This window comes from Aplysia californica, unplaced genomic scaffold (genome assembly GCF_000002075.1).
Source record: "Aplysia californica isolate F4 #8 unplaced genomic scaffold, AplCal3.0 scaffold01000, whole genome shotgun sequence".
NCBI lineage: Eukaryota > Metazoa > Mollusca > Gastropoda > Aplysiida > Aplysiidae > Aplysia > Aplysia californica.
Genome location: NW_004798270.1, coordinates 105,216 through 125,719, shown reverse-complemented (window position 1 = coordinate 125,719; position 20,504 = coordinate 105,216). Strand labels below are relative to the sequence as shown.

Below are 20,504 nucleotides of genomic sequence, written 5' to 3'. Positions count from 1 at the left end.
TTCCATTTCATCATCAATTAGTCTGGAGATCTTGAATGTGTTGGAAAAGAATTGAGATGAAAGTCACTGGCCTATCGGAGAGTTCAACATAAACCAAACACTTATATTTTTAATATTACCCACCCCCCTCCCCCCCAAAAAAACAACCCAAAAAACAACTCCCCCCCCAAAAAAAACCCCAACCAATAACAAAAAACCCCCCAAAAACGTTCTGATTCCCGGTAACGAAGAGTGTAAATATAGAAAGTATTCTCACACACACATTTCTTTGCGGTCACCAAAGAAAAAAACAAACAAAACAAAACCCTCTGTTTGATCTCTCTGTTCAGGTGGCTCATTTCTCTTGCAACAGCAACGAAACATGAAATGTGGCAAACCCGTTCCCTTATGTTAGGTGGTATACCCCCCCCCCCCACCCCCCTCCATATACCCATATTATATATGTATAGTTATGGTATACCCACCTACGCATATATGTTAAGTGGTACACCCACATACATCACACACATATAGGAAAGGTGGCACGGCACGCCCACTCATATTGACTGCTCATTGTAAAACTCTATCATATGTCACTCTTGAAGCACGGCTTACGGTGGAATCTTATTCAAAGCAGTCAATATATACATATTGTAAGATGGCATACCCACACACAAACATAATATGTTATTAAGTGGTATATCCACATACACATATGCAAAGTGGTATACCCAGGTATACGTATAATAATAGATAGCATTTGTAGAGCGCAAATCTCTCCGCTAAACAGCAAGCTCTAGGCGCTTCACAATCTATTATCTATACTATTACCCCTGCAGACCTGAGAGCATATAATGCATACGTAATGAGGTATACCCATACACAAAGAGTGACAGTCGACAGATACAAGGCAGGAGAAATACAGCACAGAGACGACTCACTGAGAACACAGACAACTCCGAACAAGGTGAGATTTGAAACCATGGGTAAAAAATATCACAACTATTTTGCCTGAAAACTTACTAACTCATAGCATCTCAAGGGGCTCTGCCTGAAAAGATAATCGAATCACCCCCCGTACTGTCCCAATTTATGCTCATACTCGGGCAGCGGAGTTAAAAAGTCAGAGTCGGACTTTTCTGAGACAATTGTTAAGTTAACGAAAGAAACCTGTGCGTCATGAGATCGACGCTAGAGCAGTCAAGGACAGCCATCGCCAGTAAACTTTTACCCATGTTTGCAAACACCCTCCCGACAACTATCAGTCACATTTCCTTTACTTTTCTCCTGTTTTTCCTCGACCCATCTCTCAATATTTTCCTTCTTGAATATCCGAGAGGCGATATAAAGATATAAACTTGATGACGAAAATCAAAGATGGGCCTAACAAATCTCTATGAAGCTGAGGTATAAAATAATTACAGGCCGATGATTTGTGTTTTAAAGCAACGAATTTCTGGTTGTGAGCTTAATACAGTTTGTCATTATCACCTTGTTCGGAGCAGTCAGAGTGTAATAATCCAGGTTAATTCAACACAAAATTTCAGTCACAGCCAGGAAACTGAGAAATGAAACAACCCAAAAAAACAATTTGCATTCTCACAGTCTACACAAAGACAGAGTCAGTATCTCCTACACGTTAAGTGTTGCGCTAAAACGTTCTAAGTGGCACAGCAGAAAGACAACCATTCATCTACACTTGCTGTACAGGACAGATCATTCCCCTACAGGTGGTCACAGTGTCCAGACAGACAGACAGAAGGTACGTCGCCATGACGACACAACGGCAACACAGACCCACACACACACACACACATACCAACCAAGGACACACTGTGTGGAGGAGACTAGACCAGTGCTTCTTAACTTACCGATCTATTTTTGTTCGCGGGTCAGCGACATTACAGCATGAGAGAGAGAGCAGAACTATAGGAGGCAACTTACCAAAAATAAAATCGTATGAAATTAAATTTAGTTTTGACAAAAAAAACAAACTCATAAGGGAAGGACGTGGAGAAATGTTAAGAAGCACTGGGCTAGGCAATCGAGAAAAGAACTCAAAACTTAGAGACATGAATAAGATAACAAAACAAAACAAAACAAAACAAAACGAAAAAGCTGCGGAAACTTTTTCTCGGTTCCAGTGCACGTCCTCACCTTCCTGACCGCTCTCGCGACGCGCTCGTCCTGTGTAAAGAGCAACACGCGTTGTAGACCGTCCAGGTAGGACACCCAGAACACGATCATCTTGTCCAGCCGGGTCTTGCCCACGAGTGACCGGTCCATCGGTCCGATCAGCCCGTCTGCCTCGTCGCTTTCATCTGCCAGAGCCAGAGACATAAAAAAAAGTTACATTTTAGGCTTCATACATTTTATAGTCTTGTACTTTATTTTCACTCAAGTAAAAAAACAACCCCAACAACTTTATCCAAATGCAACATTCTATACTCTTAGTACTTTCCCTTCCCTCAAGTAAAAACAGAAAACTTTATTCTAATACAACATTTTAAACTTCTTGGACTTTTCCCTCAACTCCCAGCAGCATCCGTTCAATTGTCTAATGGTAAGACTATCAGATATGTAATCATCAGGATGCGGGAAATGGGGATAGAGAGGGAAAAAGGAAGAAAGGAACGATTATCTGGAAAGGAAAGATGTCACCATAATCAAACAGCCACTGGAACAATCAGTATGGATACCTTGCAGGCTTTGGTGCTGACAGAAACTGAGAAGTTATGGACCTGTCCGGTGTGCAATGATGCCCAGGACAGGTAATACAGGTAATAAAACCATGAGACTGTGGGGTCGGCAGTTCAAGAATTAGCTCGATCTGACATTGTGTCCTTGGGAAAGGCACTTATCACAAATTTTCCCATTTGGCTTGGTCCAATCAGAGATGAACATTAAATTCGGTGGGCATTTCTTTGAAATAACATAACAGTATTGCAAGGGGAATTAAACTTGTAAAATTTCCATTTTGATTTTCACTCTGGAAAGAAATAGAATTGCACATTACAAGAAACTGAAGTGGGTCACAAGGTAGGATAGGGAACATGTACAAAGAATGAAAGGGACAACCCCCCCAAAAAAACCCAACAAGGATTGCAATTATAGAAATGAAACTTGGGTCATTAGAAACAAAAGTCAAATGAAGATAACATTTCAACAAACAGAAATTTGTTGTATCAACATGGTGAATACATTCATGTACATGAACAAATGAATAGTCACTTGATAAACATAGGAAATTAGGTTCAGTTTCATTTAAATTAGGCAATTAAAAACAACATTTGGCCATTAGAAAAATGAAAAAAGGTCATTAGACATGTCATTAGGTCACAAAATAGGGCACACAAATGTGTCACCTTCAGGACTACTGTCGCCCGAGTCTGCCCCATCAGTGATGTCCATGCCCGCATTCCCACCGGTTCTCAGAGACGGCACTCGCAGACGTACCTCTCCAGACCCATCCTGGCAAGGGGGAAAATGAGATACAAGAAGAAGTGAGCAACACTGAGAATACAAAATACAAAGCAAGGGCAATGGAGAAAATAAAGTACAGCTCCACATTTTTCTCTGCTTGACAAAGAGCTTTAGATCTTTAAAGTCACTATCATTCTGAATAAACTACTACAGCCACAAGGTAGTAAGCTTGGTTGAAGTTGTTGTATGATCAAACTGAGGACAGGACATATCAGATCCAATGCCAACATCATGGGCAATATCATTATTATGTGTAGGAGGTCCGCACCTGACAGGCGGCGTTTTTCCTGCTCTGTAATTTTTGTGTCTTTTTTTCGTATCTTGTGGATGGATTGTGGCTTTTAAAGTTTGCATACAGGATAAATAAGAAACCTTTGTGCTTTTTGTGTTATTTTTATAAGTGCTTGATTGCAAATTACCAACTATTTTCATGAAATATATTTCATTATGGAAGTTCTATCCATGGCTTAGGCAATTTTCAACATTTACAGTATTGTGTGGAAAGCCGTTTTCACCACCCAACCCCACCCGTTTTTAATGTTAATAGCTATACCAACATTTTTCTGAATAATGGAAGTGAACACTGTCAAGTTGTGAGTCCGACGTAAAGCGCCTAGAGCTGTGTTTACACGGGAGTGGGAGTTATAGAAATGATCTTCATTATTATTATTATTATTATTATAGTCAAGGATAAAAATAAAAAAATCAGTATCATAATAATAATAATAATGGGTAAGTTCTCGCTCTACAGCACGTTCAAAGCGTTGTACAACTATTACCCCAACTGACCCTAAAATACAGCTCAGAAACAATCTCAGCTTCCAAGGAAGCATATAAAGGTAGATGGTTCTACAATGCACCCATGCAGAGAGGGCATCATTATTCTTTTATTGTAAATGTTTAAATCCCAAAAGACACAATTTAAATCCATTAGGAGGAAGCCTACTTCAATCATGTCTGGCCTAACCCAGACTGAGTGGGATACAGTATCAAAGCAGACACTTATGTAGATATTCAATAAAAATCTTCCCCACTTAGGACTTGATTGATCGATTGATTGAGTAGGTGTTTTACGGCACTATCGACTTAACCCCGCTTGGGAATCAAGCTGAAGTCTTCTGTGTGTGATGATGATGATGGTGAAGAGCCTTATGCTACACCACAGATGTCCGTCAGAATGAGTTTTGAATCTCAACAAAAAAAACAAAACCAAAAAAAAACAACCCCAAAAGACAAAACAAAAACAAGAAAAAAAATCTCCAGACCTTTGAAATGAAAGCGGGGTAGCTGGGTTTCTTTCGACCATAAACGTTCCACATGAGCGTCCGCTCGGCCGATGGTTCGTCCCACGTGTACAAGATGCTCTGATTGGGCGACAGCAAGGTCACCTGACTCTGGTTCCTGTTTTTTTTTTGTTTGAGTAAAGAAAAGCACATAGACAAAATGATGGTCATTCAGTCTTTCTGAATAAAGAGGATCATTTTTACATAATAATGGTTCGAATTAAGTACAGATAAGCACATCGACAAAATAATGTTCTTTTAGCTTGTTTGACAAAAGAGAAACAAATCTTCACAATAATGGTCATATAGTTTGTTTGAGTCTAGAGAAGCACACCAACTCAATTAAGGTCAATTCATTTGTTTGAGTAAAGAGAAACACATTGATATAATAATGATCACTTAGTGCTGGGTAAGAGCCAGACAGACAGATACAAAAGATAAAAAGCAAAGAAGTGGGTCTCACTAGTGACCCCTCCAATCATCCACTCTGATTCATGGCAAGGTTTAAAGTTTGAAACCTTTTACCTTGGAGAAGAATAGAAAACGCTCTTAGAGAGCACAATATTATCTATACAGAATACACCATCCCCTTCACCTCCGTCTCTCCATCTCCATCTCCTCTCTCTCTCGGTGTTACTCTCCAACAATTCCACCACCTTCATTCCATCATTCCCCCCCCCCCCCAAAAAAAAGTAAAAACAAAAACAAAAACTAGAACAACTCCCCAACCCTCCCCCCCCCCAAACAACAGCAACAAAAAAACTACAAAAAAACAATCCCCCTAAAAAAAAAAAGCAAAACAAAACTATACAAAAAACAACCCCCCCAAAAAAAACAAAAAAACAAAACCAAAAAAGAACCAGTCTGAGGGACACAAAAGAAATCCGTCCTTACTTCTGATGTATCTTGATGAAAACGTCTTCACACAGATTCTCCACGCGGGCCGGCGCGTCTCCGGGCTCGTAGTCGGAGAACACGATGGTGATAGGCGTGTCCGTTCCCCCAGCAACCTCCACCGTGATGGCCCGCTGGAGAAAACAGGAAGTGTTCGGTAGTTGTGAGTCAAGAAATGCACACGAACAACAGAGTGACCTACATTAATAATAGATAGCATTTGTGTAGCGCAAAGGGCCAGCTCAACAACAAGCTCTATGCACTTCACAATCTATACTATTACCCCAGCAGACCTGAGAGCATTGCGAAACAACCTCAACTTCCTGGGAAGCATACAATGCAAGCAGACATTTATTGGAGCAAAAACACTAACATACTGATAACAATCACTGGATTGAGCTTTAAGGTTTTAAAAAAAATTGCTTCGAGAAACAAATTAACTTGCTGTAACTTGTCATAAAGTATGGATGAAATTAAAGCATAAAAGTACAAGCATAAAAATTCAGAGCCCCTAGAATGAAATTAAGATGATCTTTTGGTGAGTGATGTTTCTCTTTTTTTGACTCGAAAATCTGGAACTCCTTGCACCAGGATTTAAGAGTAATAACAAATCTTAATACGTTTATGCAATTGCTCAAGACTCATTTGTTTAATTCTTAGTTGTTGTGTGTTCGTAAGTGCCGATGTGTTTGTTTTTACTGCTGCCCTTATGTTTATACATATAATTAATGTTTGATTGAGAGAAGTCCTTCTTTATGCGGTTGAACTGTTTTTTTTGTTAATGTGAAATGTTGTTTCTTGTGTGAATGAAGTATTAGGCTCAGTGATCATGTGATCGATGTAAAGCGCTCAGAGCTTATACTTGTATGGGATAGACGGCTATATAAATGCAAATTATCATTACTATTATTATTATTATTAAAAGACACTCAACCTACCCCTTGGTCCATTCTGAGCACAGTGGTGTGGCACGACTTGATGGGGAAGTGCAGAGAGGACACATTGCAAGCACACGGTCAACAGAACACAACACACAACCAACACAACACAACACATGATCAACACAACACATGAACGACACAAAACAACACAACACAACGCATACAAGACTGACCCCTTGGTCCATCCTCAGGACCGTGGTGTGGCAGGACTTGATGGGGAAGTGGAGGGAGGACACGTTGCTTCCGTCGTGTTTCACGTACAGGTTGAAAGACTCCGTCACTGGCCAGAAGGGCTGGAACTGTGGAGGGAGGGGAGGGGAAAATGTTGTTGGTGTTGTTGTTGTTGTTGGTGTTGTTGTTGGTGTTGTTGCTATTGCTATTGTTGCTACTGTTGTTATCATCGCTGGTGCTGTCAATGTGGTTGTTGTTGCCATTATTGCAATTCTGGCTGTTGTATTAGTTGTTGTTGTTGTTGTAGTAGTTGTTGTTGTATTGTTGTCATCATTGTCGCTTCTATCATTGCAATAGTTATTATTATTGTTGTTATAACAATGCTTAATATTGTTGTTACCATTGTTGTTGTTAATGTTATTGTCATAATTACTGTTGTCAAACTGTATACAGTGGAATCCTGTTATAACGAGAGGGAGGGGACCGGTACGAAATGTCCGTTATAGCAGGATTCTCGTTGTAAGGGATCCAGTAATAAATTCAAAGGAAATAATAAAGTAGGCCTAATCTATGAGTTTGGCGTTCTATTTCTTTTTGTCATCTCCTCCGATGATGACATTGTTCTACATGACCTCTAGGTCTTTCTTGATCAAAAATTGATTCAGGTTTCCTTCTCTAGCTCTAGTGATGTTGACAGCTCGGCGTTGGCTATCAGAACGAAAGTTCTCTAGGCTAAATCGCTCGCTGTGTTTTCCCCCCACCCCACCACACCCTGTTTTGCGTTCCCGCGTCTGCTTGCACACATCACACATTCGCTCCATGATCAATCACAGCACTGTGACCTCTCCATCCCCGCATCAGAGAAGTGAGAGGCATGATAGATATCTAGGCCTAGATAATCTAGACTAGGCTGGCCTATCATTATCAGGACTGAGAAAGACTAGTTATCAGGCAATGCTTCACAACGGTGTGTCTGCGCGTGCCACACACTCCCCACTCATTCGCTCGGGCCTTCATCGTTGGCACACATGGGCTCTCCCATTCTTTGTTTCGCTAGATCACCAACAAGTTTCTCAACTGGCGAGGTTTTCATGTTTCAATGGCCTATGTGCTGTGCACAGGAGCAGCAATATTCCGCTATAACCGACTCGCGCGTTTAAGTAATTGCGCTATAGCAGTATTTTATTTACAAAGTTAAAGAAGGGAAAAAAACGGGGTTTTAGAATGATGTCTTTATAACAGACTTCTAGATGTTTCAGGACTCGTTATAAGTGGACTCCACTGTAGTACCTTATTATTATTTTACTTTATGTTGTAATATATGGCTACGATGACATATCATCTCTCAGCGTGTACTTTGTGAGATAGGAGACCCCCCTCTCTCCGTCTCTCCATCCTTCTCTCTCTCTCTCTCTCTCTCTCTCTTCCCCCTCCCCCCTCTCTCCCTCCTCTCTCTTTTCTCACCTCCCTCCCCCCTCTCTCCTTCTCTCTCTCTCTCACTCTCCCCCTCCTCTCTCTCTCCCTCCCTCCCCCCTCTCTGTCTTTCCCTCCCTCCCTCCCTCCCTCCCTCTCCCCACCCCCTCTCTGTCTCACCACCTCTCCCTCACCTGCTCAGGGTCAATGTCCACCCAGAGGTCAGCGTTCTCGTTCTCCTCCATGTAGCGGAGTTTCTTGGCTGAGTTGTTGATCACCAGGAAGAAGGGCATGATGGTCACAATCTTGGTCAGACGCAGCCGTGACATCGCGATTTGTACCAGGAACTGTCACAGGACGGAAGGGAAGAGATTTTGTTGCTTTGTTTGAGTAAAGAGAAACACATCAACATGTTTGTGTATTTATTAGTATTTGCGTTGTGTACATACCATATGTGAGGCAGCGTGGTGGAATCAGGCTCTCGTCAATCTTTGGGCATGTAGAGTTATTGGTATCATCTTAAAGCTTATTCACTTGTCTTTATTTGGACGAAAAAAATACCCATTTATCTTGAATACAAGTCGAGATATTTGCGAAAGAAGGAGGTGGGGGTCACCTGTTTTTAGAGGTAAAATTAGTGAGAAAATGGCCGCCAAAGATTAGTTATTTCCTTAGCTTAAGTGTCCGTGATAACTGAAAATTTACATTTTTGTGCCTTTAATCAATGCTTTTCAGAAAAATCAACACAGATATGAGTTCTTTAATGGGCATGAAAGGTGTTGAGCCAAAAAACAAAAATTTGATAAAAATTCACGAACATGCGGAAAAAAGCAAGTTTCTCCACTTTTATTATTTTGACGAGAGCCTGATTCCACCACGCTGCCTCACATATCTTCTTGCTCCTTTCCTAGTCTTTGTACATTATCACACCCTCACATGTCCAGCATATATTTAAGTATGTGGGTATACATACATGTATATGTGCTTAAGAGCGATTGTGTGTACACACCATATCACTTCTGGCACCTCTCTTTGTCATTGCATATCACAACCCAACCACTCTCTACTGTCTTTGTGTAAATGTATGCATGTATATATATGTAAGTGTGAGTGTATAAAAGAAGGTATATTTGCGAATGTGTGTATGTTTATACATGTTTGTTATGTATGTGTATGTGCTTATAAGTGTTTGTGCGCGCATATTATATTATATCTGGCGCCTCTCTTTGTTGTTGCATACCACCACCCAACCACTGCCTACATGTAAATGAATGTATATGTGTATGTGTATTTGTATGTGAGAGTGAATAAAAGAATGTATTTTTGTGGATATGTGCATGTTTATACATGTATGTTATGTATATGTGTGTATGTGAGTGTGTGCTCACCATATATTTCTTGCCCCTCTCTTTGTCGTTGCACACCACCACTCCTCCACTGCCCACTGTGTCTGTGGAGAAGGACTGCGACCATCGCGACTCGTACACACGAAGTTTTGCCTGGGGATTGATGGAATGACAGAAGGAGATAACGTTAGTATTGGTACACAGAAGTGCATTGACAATATAAATGGTCATTTAGTGCAACGAAAAAGAAAGATAGATAGACAGAAACAATAGGGGGAGAGTAAATATGCAGGTATTATCTGCTCCCTGACACACACACCCAGACTCTCTCTCTCTCTCTCTCTCTCTCTCTCTCTCTCTCTCTGACACACACACACACACACAAATAATGGTCATTTAGCGTGATCAAAAAGAAAGATAAAAAGACAGAAACATTCAAAGGAAGGTAAAGATAGGGGACTTACCCTCTCCCTGACACACACACACACACACACACACACACACATACACACACACACACACACACACACACAGAGACTCATATACACTCATACAGACAGACACACATACACACACACACACAAACACACTCACATACACACACACAGACTCACATACACCCACACATACACATCACAACCCACCCCCCCCCCCCCACACACACACATAAACACAGAGAGACTCACCTTTTTCTTTTTGTGTTTCTTGAAGCGGTACAGCAGTGGGTTGGGAGAGTTGCCAAACTCATACACAGCCTCGGACATAGATCCCTGTCAGGACAGAATAGATTGAGAAAGTTTTACGCCAGACTTGACATAATTTACATCCTTCAGGAGGAAAAAAAAAGAAATAAAAAAAGTTACCAGGTGCTGAAAAAAGCCAGTGTGGGTCGGTCATTAATAACAACAATATAATGTAGTTAGTAGGTACCAAGTTGGTTTAGTAGAGGTTTTTAGGCAAATGCATAAGGTCATATGAGCGCCATATGTACCAAGGGCTGAAAGAAGCAAGAATGGCGCAGTCACTAATAAAGACATCTGGGAAAAGACACTTGTAGTTCCTTGACACTTAAATCAAGATACAGGTTTTGAGCACCTTTCTCTCATAGGAAAAATAGACAGCAAAAACGGCAGAGGTAAACCAAAAATAACTTTTTTTTTGAGAACTTAATATATGGGTGACAGAACAAGACAATGATGATGATATGGTGTTTTGAGAGCATCTGAGTTGAGGTATGAGTTGCAAATGTCTGACTCAGACCTGGCACTTGAAGATGAAGGAAGAGGGCAATTCAAACTCTGCTTGTAAGACTGAGAAACAGAAACAACTGAGGGAAGAAAAATAAAAAGCACCTTCCAAAAGTGCCTTCCAACCAACCACTCAAAAAAAAATCTGCTAAACCAAACTCTTATTTCAAATACCAATTTTAGTCTGTCTGAGTAATATACAACATTGCAGTTTGTTATACCCCCCCTCCCCCCCAAAAAAGGTTTTAAAAATTTACTCATTCATTCACAGACAGACAAGAGAAGACTTACTCTCAACTGCAAGGGGAGATCAGTCTTGTTGACCACCCAGTAAGGGGCATAAATCCGCAGGTCCAGAGAGTTGGAGAGGTCAGCGTGGATGCTCAGGCTAAGATGGCGGTTGACATTCTCCGTGTCTAGCTCCGTTTCCATGGAGATGGCCCGGAACTCTTCCATGTCTGAGGACACGTCCAGAGTGCCCGACCAATCAGAGCCCAGGTAATCTGGCAGCTGGGAGAAAAAAAAATACAGAGCAGATTTATGACCTCCTGTCTGAGTTTTGAAGACAGTTTAATGGCTCTATTTGAACGTATATGCTATTTCAATCTAAAGAAACACATTAGGAGATTTATGTTTAAAAATGCTTTTAAAGCAAGACAAAAAGACGTCCAAAACCCACCCAAAAACAGAGGAATAGACAAGAAGTAGAATCTACCTGTGGCACTCTCCAACCACCCATCCCAGTTTTGAAAAAAGTTTTATAGCAGTATTATGTCTTTAGCTTATACAAAGGCTAGGAAGCTGATTAGTATAAGAACAGCATATCCAACAAATACAAGAAACAGACCAATTATCATTTAGTCATCACCTTCAACATCATCATTGTTGTATATTACAAGAAAACAAAACTTGGCCATAACAGCTGGTTCAACAGTAGTTTTATGTATGAAATACACAGCGTCTTTTTTGTGTTTTAGTAAGAGTTTTACAGCACTTGCAACACAATTGGTCATTTAAGTGCCAAAGATTAGAGGTGTTACAACAGAGCAGCAAACACAAAAAAGGAGGAAGAGAGATAAGGACGACAGACAAATGTTTGATAAGAAAGAAAAAAGAAGCAAACCACAGCAGAGCACCGACCAACCACCCGCATACAAGGGTCAGGTAAGTACAGTGACTCCCCAACAACCACCCACATACAAGGTGTTACGTTCTGGCTATGTTTATAGCTTGACGAATAATTATGAAACGTGCTCACAAACAAACACAAGGCCTCCGTGAGAATAAGTAGTAATGGAAGTTGTTTATTTATTTACAAGTGGGTCACGTTACGACCTAGATGCTTTATAACATAGTTGGCCAATTAGGTTTAAGCTATTTTAGTTTTCATAAGAGTTTTATGGCACTTGCAACACAATAAAGTCATATAAGTGCCGAAGATTAGACGTGTTACAAGAGAGTAATAAAACACAAAAAAGGAGGAGGAGAGAGAAGGAAGATTGATGTTTGACAGGAAAGAAGGAGCAAACCATACCAGAGCACCCGCCAACCACCGACGGTCCATCATGACACAAGGGTCAGATAAGTTCAGTGACCCCCCCACAACCACCCGCATAATAAGGTCAGACAACTACAGTGACCTCCCCACAACCACCCGCATAATAAGGTCAGACAACTACAGTGACCCCCCACAACCACCCGCATAATAAGGTCAGATAACTACAGTGACCTCCCCACAACCACCCGCATAATAAGGTCAGACAACTACAGTTACCCCCCAACAACCAACCACCATACAAGGGTCAGATAAGTTCAGTGACACCCCCGAACTCCTTACCGTGATGGTAATCTTGTGTGAGCCGTGCATGTCTACGGTGTAAAGAGGTGACGTCTCCCCATGTGTCAGGCTGCTGGTTTTGGAAGAGCCCTGGGAACAGACACACACGCAAACACACTGATGGGCGAACAACTTCAGAAATATTTATGTATTTCAACAAACTGAAGACCCCTGTTCATAGCTTCTGTCAGTCAGGAAGGGAAAAATATATGACTTTATTTACATTTTCAATCGTGTTTGTGGATGAAAGATCAGTGCTGAAATCTGTCAGTAAAATTAACCAGTGTGTGTGTGTGTATGTGTGTGTGTGTGTGTGTGTGTGTGTGTGTGTGAGTGTGTGTGTGTGTGTGAGTGTGTGTTTGTGTATATGTGTATATGTATGTGTGTGTGTGTATGTGTATGTGAGTGTGTGTGGGTGTGTGACTGTGTGTGTGTTTGTGTGTGTGTGTCTGTGAGAGTGTTTGTGTGTGCATGCACATAAATCAAAGAAGGCTCTTTGCCCGGAATCTCCAAAGTAAATTTCCTGTAAGAGGCTTTAGAAATGACCTTTATGCGATCAAATGTAAGAAGTATGACAATCACTTGAAAAAGTCACATCAGGCAAATCTCACCTGAAGAGCAAAGTTGATGTCGTAGGGGAGGTAGTTGTGCAGCGTGACCGGCGGGTACAGCGAGATGGTGTAGTAGGGTAGGGTTCTCGGCACTGTCTGTGCAGGCTTCAATGGTTCTCCCTCTTTGCATATAGCCTGAGGATACAAATTTATCATAATACAGTCAAACATAGGAAACGAAGTTTCTTAAGAGACCGCTGAGAATATCTTGGAAGGAAAATAAATCAAATAAGGAAGTATTTAAAGAGGTCCACGTGGGACCCTCACTGATAAAACAATACAATCAGGAAAAGACAAAGGCACTTTTTGGGACACCTGAATAGACATAAAGGTCTTGAACATCTAGCTCTCACTGACAAGATTGAAGGCAAATGAGGCAGGGGTAGGCCCAGAGCAACCTACTTGGGGAACCTAAACAGATGGGTAACGGGGAAAGATAAGGGAAACGTAGCTCTTTTTAAGGGTATCTGAGCAAAGGAATGAATGGAGAACCATGATTGCCAATGTCTGTCGCAGATCTGGCACTGGATTATGATGATAGTCAAACACCTGCTCTAATGACCATTTGTATAAGAAAATAACCTGTATCAATGGCCACTTTCTATTTTCCTCCGCGCGTTTTTAAAAACATTATAATGGCACTGTGTTTGACGTCCACCTGTCTCAGACAACCACATTTCTCCTTGACAATGGTGGCTGCCCTACACAATTTCGACCACAATTATTCATCACTATCAGCTGCATAATCCTTATATAAGGATAAAAGATTTAATTTATAGACACTTTATCAACCCTTCCCTGTTACATAATTCATCCTAAGACATTGAGAAAGTCACATTAATTTGTACCACTGACATCAAGATATTAATTTCTCACTTATCATTGAAATAGAAAAGTGAAACTCCACAGGAAGACAGAAAAATGATTTTGCTATAATCCCCGAAATAGGTAAAGCTATGGTGTCTCCATTTCACTGAACAAAAACTGGTAAGTTAGTTTAGTTATAGTAAGTGCTTTACGGCAATTGCAACACAATAAGGTCATAGAAATGCCGAAGATTAGAGGTGTTACAAGAGAGTAACAAACACAAAAAAGAACGAGGGGAGATAAAGACGATAGACATTTGATAGGAAAGAAGAAGCAAACCACACCAGAGCACCCGCCAACTACCCACACTGCTAAGTTATGTGGTCACAGACATGACAGTCTGTGGGGAGAGAAATCTAGTCTGAGATGGGTGTTGCACAACGAGGAAAAAGGGTTTAAAAATGTTCTTATCTCGCAAGGTGAATTTAACAGATCTGTATTACTCTTAAAACATAATCTTCCTTCCCTTAGTGTCCAGTTAACTTTGTTGCAAAATCACTTTTAGTTTATTCCAAAAGATTTGTCATTGGCGATTCTTGCTCACCGTCCCACCCTGAGAGCATACAGGGACGAGATATCCTTCATCCTAAAATTGTTCCCTCTTTAGCTCCTATTTTTTTAGTTTCTTGGCCAGTTCATTATATCCACAAGAATGTTAGTTTGGTACCTAACTGCTTTAAAAAAATCCCCCCCCCCCCCCAAAAAAAAAAACATGAATATGAATTACGTGACCCCCCCCCCCCCCCCAATAAAAACAAACAAGAGAAACAAAACAAAAATTCAGAAGATCTTGGGCATACATTTATTGTACCTACAGTAACAGGAAGTCAAGCAGCTGCATAACAAGAAAAGCGTTAGATTGGAACCCACAGGGTAAAAGAACAAGGGGAAGACCACATGGAACCTGGAGAAGAGTCACGGAAATGGATGTACAGAAAAGTGGGAAGATGTGGAGTGACATCAAGCGACTAGCCCAGGATAGGGAAAGATGGAGAGTGTTTGTCCGTGGCCTATATCCTGATCCAGGGTGAGAAAGGCAATGATGATGACAGTAACCAACTAATAAACGAAAAAATGCACAATGTCATGTAAGTGAAAGGCGACTGACCTTGAAGTGGAATGACTTTTTCTCCTCCTGCGAGGACATGCACATGAAGGTCTTGACGCGGTCCTTGCCCTGCAGCATCTCCTGCCACCACAGGCCGCTGTACGTCAGCTCGTAGCTGGTGGGACACACAGAGAATTTGTGTAAGGAGTTTGAAAAAATTAATAACAAGAAGAACAATAGCAACACCAACAACAGCTACACCAGCATCAATATGAATAACAACAGCATAGACAAATTAAGTTTTTTAAAAGCACAACAACAACAACAACAACAACAACAACAACAACAACAACAACAAAGACAACAATGACTAGAACATAGGCATTGGTCATATTTGCTTATTCAACTTTTGAGTTTATGTTTCAAAGATGTTTACTTCAGTGTCATGTATGGTGTTCTTTAAAGCAACTTCTTGTTTCACTGCATATCAACACAACAATGGTCATTTAGTGTTGGGGAAAGTTTTAAAGACAAGCAGAAACTTCAGAGGGATAAAAAGGAAGAAACACTTTTCAAATCAATCAAACAAAAAAAACCCCCAACCCCCCCCAAAAAGCCCATCCAAAAAAAAGAGCATGATGTCAAAAATTGACACCCCCCCCCACACAACCTTTTTTGTGTTAAACTTGCCTGTAAAGGACACAAAGAAGTTTGAGAGTATTAAAAAACACAAAAACCACTGACTGTATGTCGGAGGGCTTGATGAACAGCGGGCAGTGGTAGGCGACAAACAGAGGCAGGTTGTACGACTGTCCGGGCTCTACAGTCGCCAGGTGGGAGAACTTGTCCTCCCCGGCCAGGTCATGGGTGGCCTTGAACTTCTTCAGGGTCTCGGTGCGGCAGTAGACGTCCACCGCCAAGGTCAGTTGGTTCTCCACCTGGGGACATGAATTGGACGTCAGATTCTTTCTTTGAGTAAAGTAAGAGAGAGAACGTCTTGAAGAAACAAAAATGTCGTCAAATGTACGCGATCATGACCTAGAATATCCAACATGGTTTGACTTTTAATGCGCTGACAAAATGAGTTACTTCTTGGATTTTAGCCCAATAGGTACAAAAATCTCAAATCGCTGGCTGGGTGCAAGAACCCTACAAGTGTCAATTTGCAAATTGGCACTTGTAGGGTTCTTGCACCCAGCCAGCGAAATATATAGGTACAGTCAAACCTGTGTATGACGGCCACCCATTGTCAAGGAGAAAAGTGGCCGTATAAGACAGGTGGCCGTCTTAGGCAGGACTGATCAAGATGAAAACAAACCATTCCCATCTGAAGTCCAAATCGAAAGTAGCTGCATTGTTGTTGTTTTTGTTGTTGCTGGTTTGTATTTTGTTTGTTATTTTTACTTTGTTGCTGATTTTGCACAAGGGTGACAATAAAACGAAATGTATCAGACGAGAAAGACCGAGTGCCATGTTAAAACAAACACATGGGTCGCCACCACTCGGAGAACGAGCGACGCTTCTGTCGCAAGTTCGTGTTGACGTCCTTTGTTACTTTGTTACAGACTGGGTAAACAGTGACCACTCGTCTCACATACGATTTGTGTATGAGTTCTGGGCGGGGCTTATGGGTTATGAGGGATCACACGCTTACCTCACCAGCAGCTGAAAATTGGTACCAATTGGTCAACAGTGGGAGGGGCCTATGCAACATGATCGTTTGGAGGGACTACCTAACAACAACGAGAAGTGATTGGATTATGACGGCTCGCCCACGACGCCAGGGGCCAATGCACAATTTATGACAAAACGTAATGGAGTCTCTAAGGTGGCCGTCTAAGACAGGTGTTTTTGCTCAGTGCGATAGGGGTTGTGTGCTAAAATATGGTGGCCGCGTTGGACAGGTGCCCGTCTGACACAGTTAAATTATATAGAAAAAACGCAAGGGGGGAAATGGAAAGTGGCCGTTTGTACAGGTGACCGTCTTATAGAGGTGGCTGTCAGGTCAGGTTCGACTGTATTTAGTTTTAGTTAGAGTTTTAAGGCACTTGCAACATAATAAGGTCACATAAGTGCAAACAGTGTTACAAACAAAGAAAAAAGAGGAGAGATAACGATGATAGATGTTTGATAAGAAAGAAGGGGTAAACCACACCAGGGCACCCATCAACTACCTGCAAATTTATAGGTTGAGCTTATACGATGCATTAGTATGAAATGATAAATGACATGTCAAACGTAAAGAAAATCAGTCAGTTAAAAATTTATAAAATTGACCTCTGCCAATTTTTGGCTAACATCTCCATCCAGGGTTTGCGAGAAGTAACTCATTTTGTCGGCATGCTTCACAAATTTGTGTAAAAATGGTAGCTTTTGCTCCTCCAAGAAAGGAAAACTGGCCACCTTCAATTTTGTATCAAACCATATCAAAAAAGGATTTGGCAAAATGTTTGGTAGTGTACAATAGAATAATGGTAGAATATAATCCCATACCTTGAGGGGAGAGTAAAACTGCACCGACTTCCTCCCATGCCACATATCCACATCCATCACAGCGCAGTACTTCACACCGTTCTGAAGACAGACCAAATCATCAGCATCAATTTGTTTGTTTGTTTGAGTAGGTGTTTCACAGCACTATCGACACTAGTCTCATCAGCATCAATAAGCATAATACAACAGTCTCTCAAGGCAAAGATAACAATAATGGTTGTAAATATACTGAGGACATACGACATCATATTCATCATCAAGCATATGTGAGGCATCGTGGTGAAATCAGGCGCTCGTCAAAATAACAAAATTGGAGAAACAGGCATTTTCCCTCCAGTTTCGCAATTTTAAATAAATTTTAGTTTTTTTGTTCAACCCTTCTATCTCCAAATAAAAACACATTTCCAAGTGAATTATATTGAAAAACTTTGATTAAAAGCTCAAACTATGTAATTTTTTAGTTTCCAAGGACTCTTTATCTATGGAATTTATCAAACTTTGGCGGTCATTTTCTCGCTATTTTTACCACTGAAACCAAGTGAACTTACCTGTTTCAATCACAAAAATATCTTCACTTCTGCTCAAGATAGATGGGTATTTTTTTCATCAAAAGCAGATAAATGAACAAGCTTTAAGATGATCCCCCTAACTCCACATGCACAAAAATTGACGAGTGCCTGATTCCATCACGTTGCGACACATATTATTATAATAGTCTCTCAAAACAAAACAAAGGTGACTATCGTGGTTGTAAATAATCTGAGGACTGAAGACACCATCCTCATCAATTTGTTTGTTTGTATGAGTAGGTGTTTTACGGCACTATCGACTCAGTTTAGGTCTCATCATCAACAATAAGCATAATATAAAGGTATCTTAACCCTATCCGTACGCCTGGGGTCATTTTGTACCCCAGGGGTTGTATTCTTCACATTTTAGAATACTTCTAGTGCGAAGATCTCTTTGAAACTTTCAGTATTTCTCAAAAAATCATTTTGACAGACTGCTATGCAAAGCGTACAGATTGGATTAAGGAGTAAAATTCTTCTCTGGAAAGTGAGGGCACAGAGTTCCCCACGTCGTATGGATATGATAGTAAAACACGACGTTCGGATAGGGTTAAAGCAAAGATGATAATAGTGGTTGTAAATAATATGAGGACAAAGCACATCATCATCAATAAGCATGATATAAGGGTCTCCCAAAGAAAAGATCGTAATTGTAATTGTAAATATTCCCCCCCCTCCCCCCAATCCACACAATTTAGACCAGCAGTTAGGACGGGGGGTGGGGGTGCTTTGACCATGCCTGTCAGGCTGTCAGGGACCAAATGAAGCTGAGAGGTATACAATATCTCAACATTCAGATGGAAAGACTGGATTAAAAACTGAGAACTCCTTTCAGGAAATGAACTCATGTCTTCTGCATGCGATGGCAAATAGCCTTACCAGTACACCACAAACAATAGTGCAAAGATGGCTTTGATGCTTGCATTGATGAATACAAACAATGTATGAACCATCTTTTATCCATTTCTAAAACACTCATAAAGAGAAGCAAATCGAGAAACTGAAATTCTTTGGCACTTGAAAATTAGCATGATTGTAAGCATATTGCATGTATACAAAATAAAATATTATCTTTAAAATTGCTAATTTCTCTAATTGCTTCTACTGCAGGATCCATAAAATATACTTTATGTGACATGAAAGCATTCAAAGAAGAAAATCAAAAGAGAATAAAGTTAATATGCACATGTAGTCCTGATCAGAAGCTGAATTTGATATAGTGATATAGTTACACAGAAGCACATTGGTCATCTAAGTGGAAAAAGCAAGACGCACAGACAGACAAAAACAACAGCGGAACAGTAGTAAAGCTGGACAAACTAGTAGTCCCCTCTAGTCACACGTAAAAAGCAGGACTCTCCCTACCCCCCCTCCCCACCAATAAATCGGGTAATAGTTGCAGCTGATAGAAAGTTTTAGTTTTTGTAGACGTTTCACGGCGCTCGCAACAGCATAAGGTCAAATGAGAGCCAGAAGATTTGAGGTGTTACAAGAGAGTAACAAACATAAAAAAGAAGAAGGGGAGAAGGGGAGAGAAGGACAATAGATGTTTGATAGAAAAGAAGAAACAAACCGTCAAACACCCACCAGCTGACTGAACCCCCCCCCCCCCCCCCAAAGAAAATGGTTCCTTTAGTGGGCCTATGTCTAGAGTTGTCAAATAATATTATAGTAGTAGCCTAACATAATATAAAACTGTGAAACTCCAATGCAAAGGCATCATTTTATAGGTCTACGCTGAAATGATTAATAATCAATAGTCACTAAAACATTTTAAACTTGAGGCATGGCCTCAATAGGAGGTTGGCGATGCTCTGGAGTGATTTGCTACTTTTTCCCTATCAAACATCAGTTGTCCTTATCTTCCCTCCGTCAGTTCTCTGTATTTTACTCTTTGCTCTCGTAACAGCTCTAATCTTCTGCACTTATAATATGACGGATTTGTGTTGCAATTTATTAAAATCAAACCTCACTTACCTACTCCCTAAACTTTTTTTAAAACTTAGAAAACTGTAAATTTTCTTTTGAACTGCCATCACTTGTGTTTAATATACATACAGAACGTGACAAACATGCAAGAAAGAAAGAACAACATCAAAACGAAGTCATAATAAATACATGGACTCATCATTCTAATATTGAATTACAAAAATCTGATCTCACACTCATGCAGAGAGTACAAAAAATACTTCATTGAAAACTGAAAGCAAAACAAAAACATTGCACAAAGCTCCTCCAATCAGAAAACTGAGGCACTCGAGAGGGAAGTAAAGACATAACACAAACAAAACTACCATATAAAAATGATGGCACATCCACGTT

General features: G+C 40.6%; 1 protein-coding gene across 1 annotated transcript in view; it reads right to left on the bottom strand.

Annotated features, from left to right (window-relative positions):
* LOC101849736 (vacuolar protein sorting-associated protein 13A) overlaps nucleotides 1-20,504 on the bottom strand; it is a gene marked incomplete at both ends in the record, with an annotated part of 94,914 nt that overhangs the window by 14,721 nt on the left and 59,689 nt on the right. Inside the window, 14 exon segments of the mRNA XM_013089622.2 lie at nucleotides 2,137-2,300; nucleotides 3,345-3,450; nucleotides 4,728-4,863; nucleotides 5,640-5,773; nucleotides 6,754-6,879; nucleotides 8,359-8,511; nucleotides 9,553-9,663; nucleotides 10,197-10,280; nucleotides 11,049-11,267; nucleotides 12,595-12,684; nucleotides 13,206-13,340; nucleotides 15,181-15,295; nucleotides 15,865-16,058; nucleotides 17,614-17,694. Of these exon segments, the coding sequence (XP_012945076.2) occupies nucleotides 2,137-2,300; nucleotides 3,345-3,450; nucleotides 4,728-4,863; nucleotides 5,640-5,773; nucleotides 6,754-6,879; nucleotides 8,359-8,511; nucleotides 9,553-9,663; nucleotides 10,197-10,280; nucleotides 11,049-11,267; nucleotides 12,595-12,684; nucleotides 13,206-13,340; nucleotides 15,181-15,295; nucleotides 15,865-16,058; nucleotides 17,614-17,694 (1,848 nt within the window).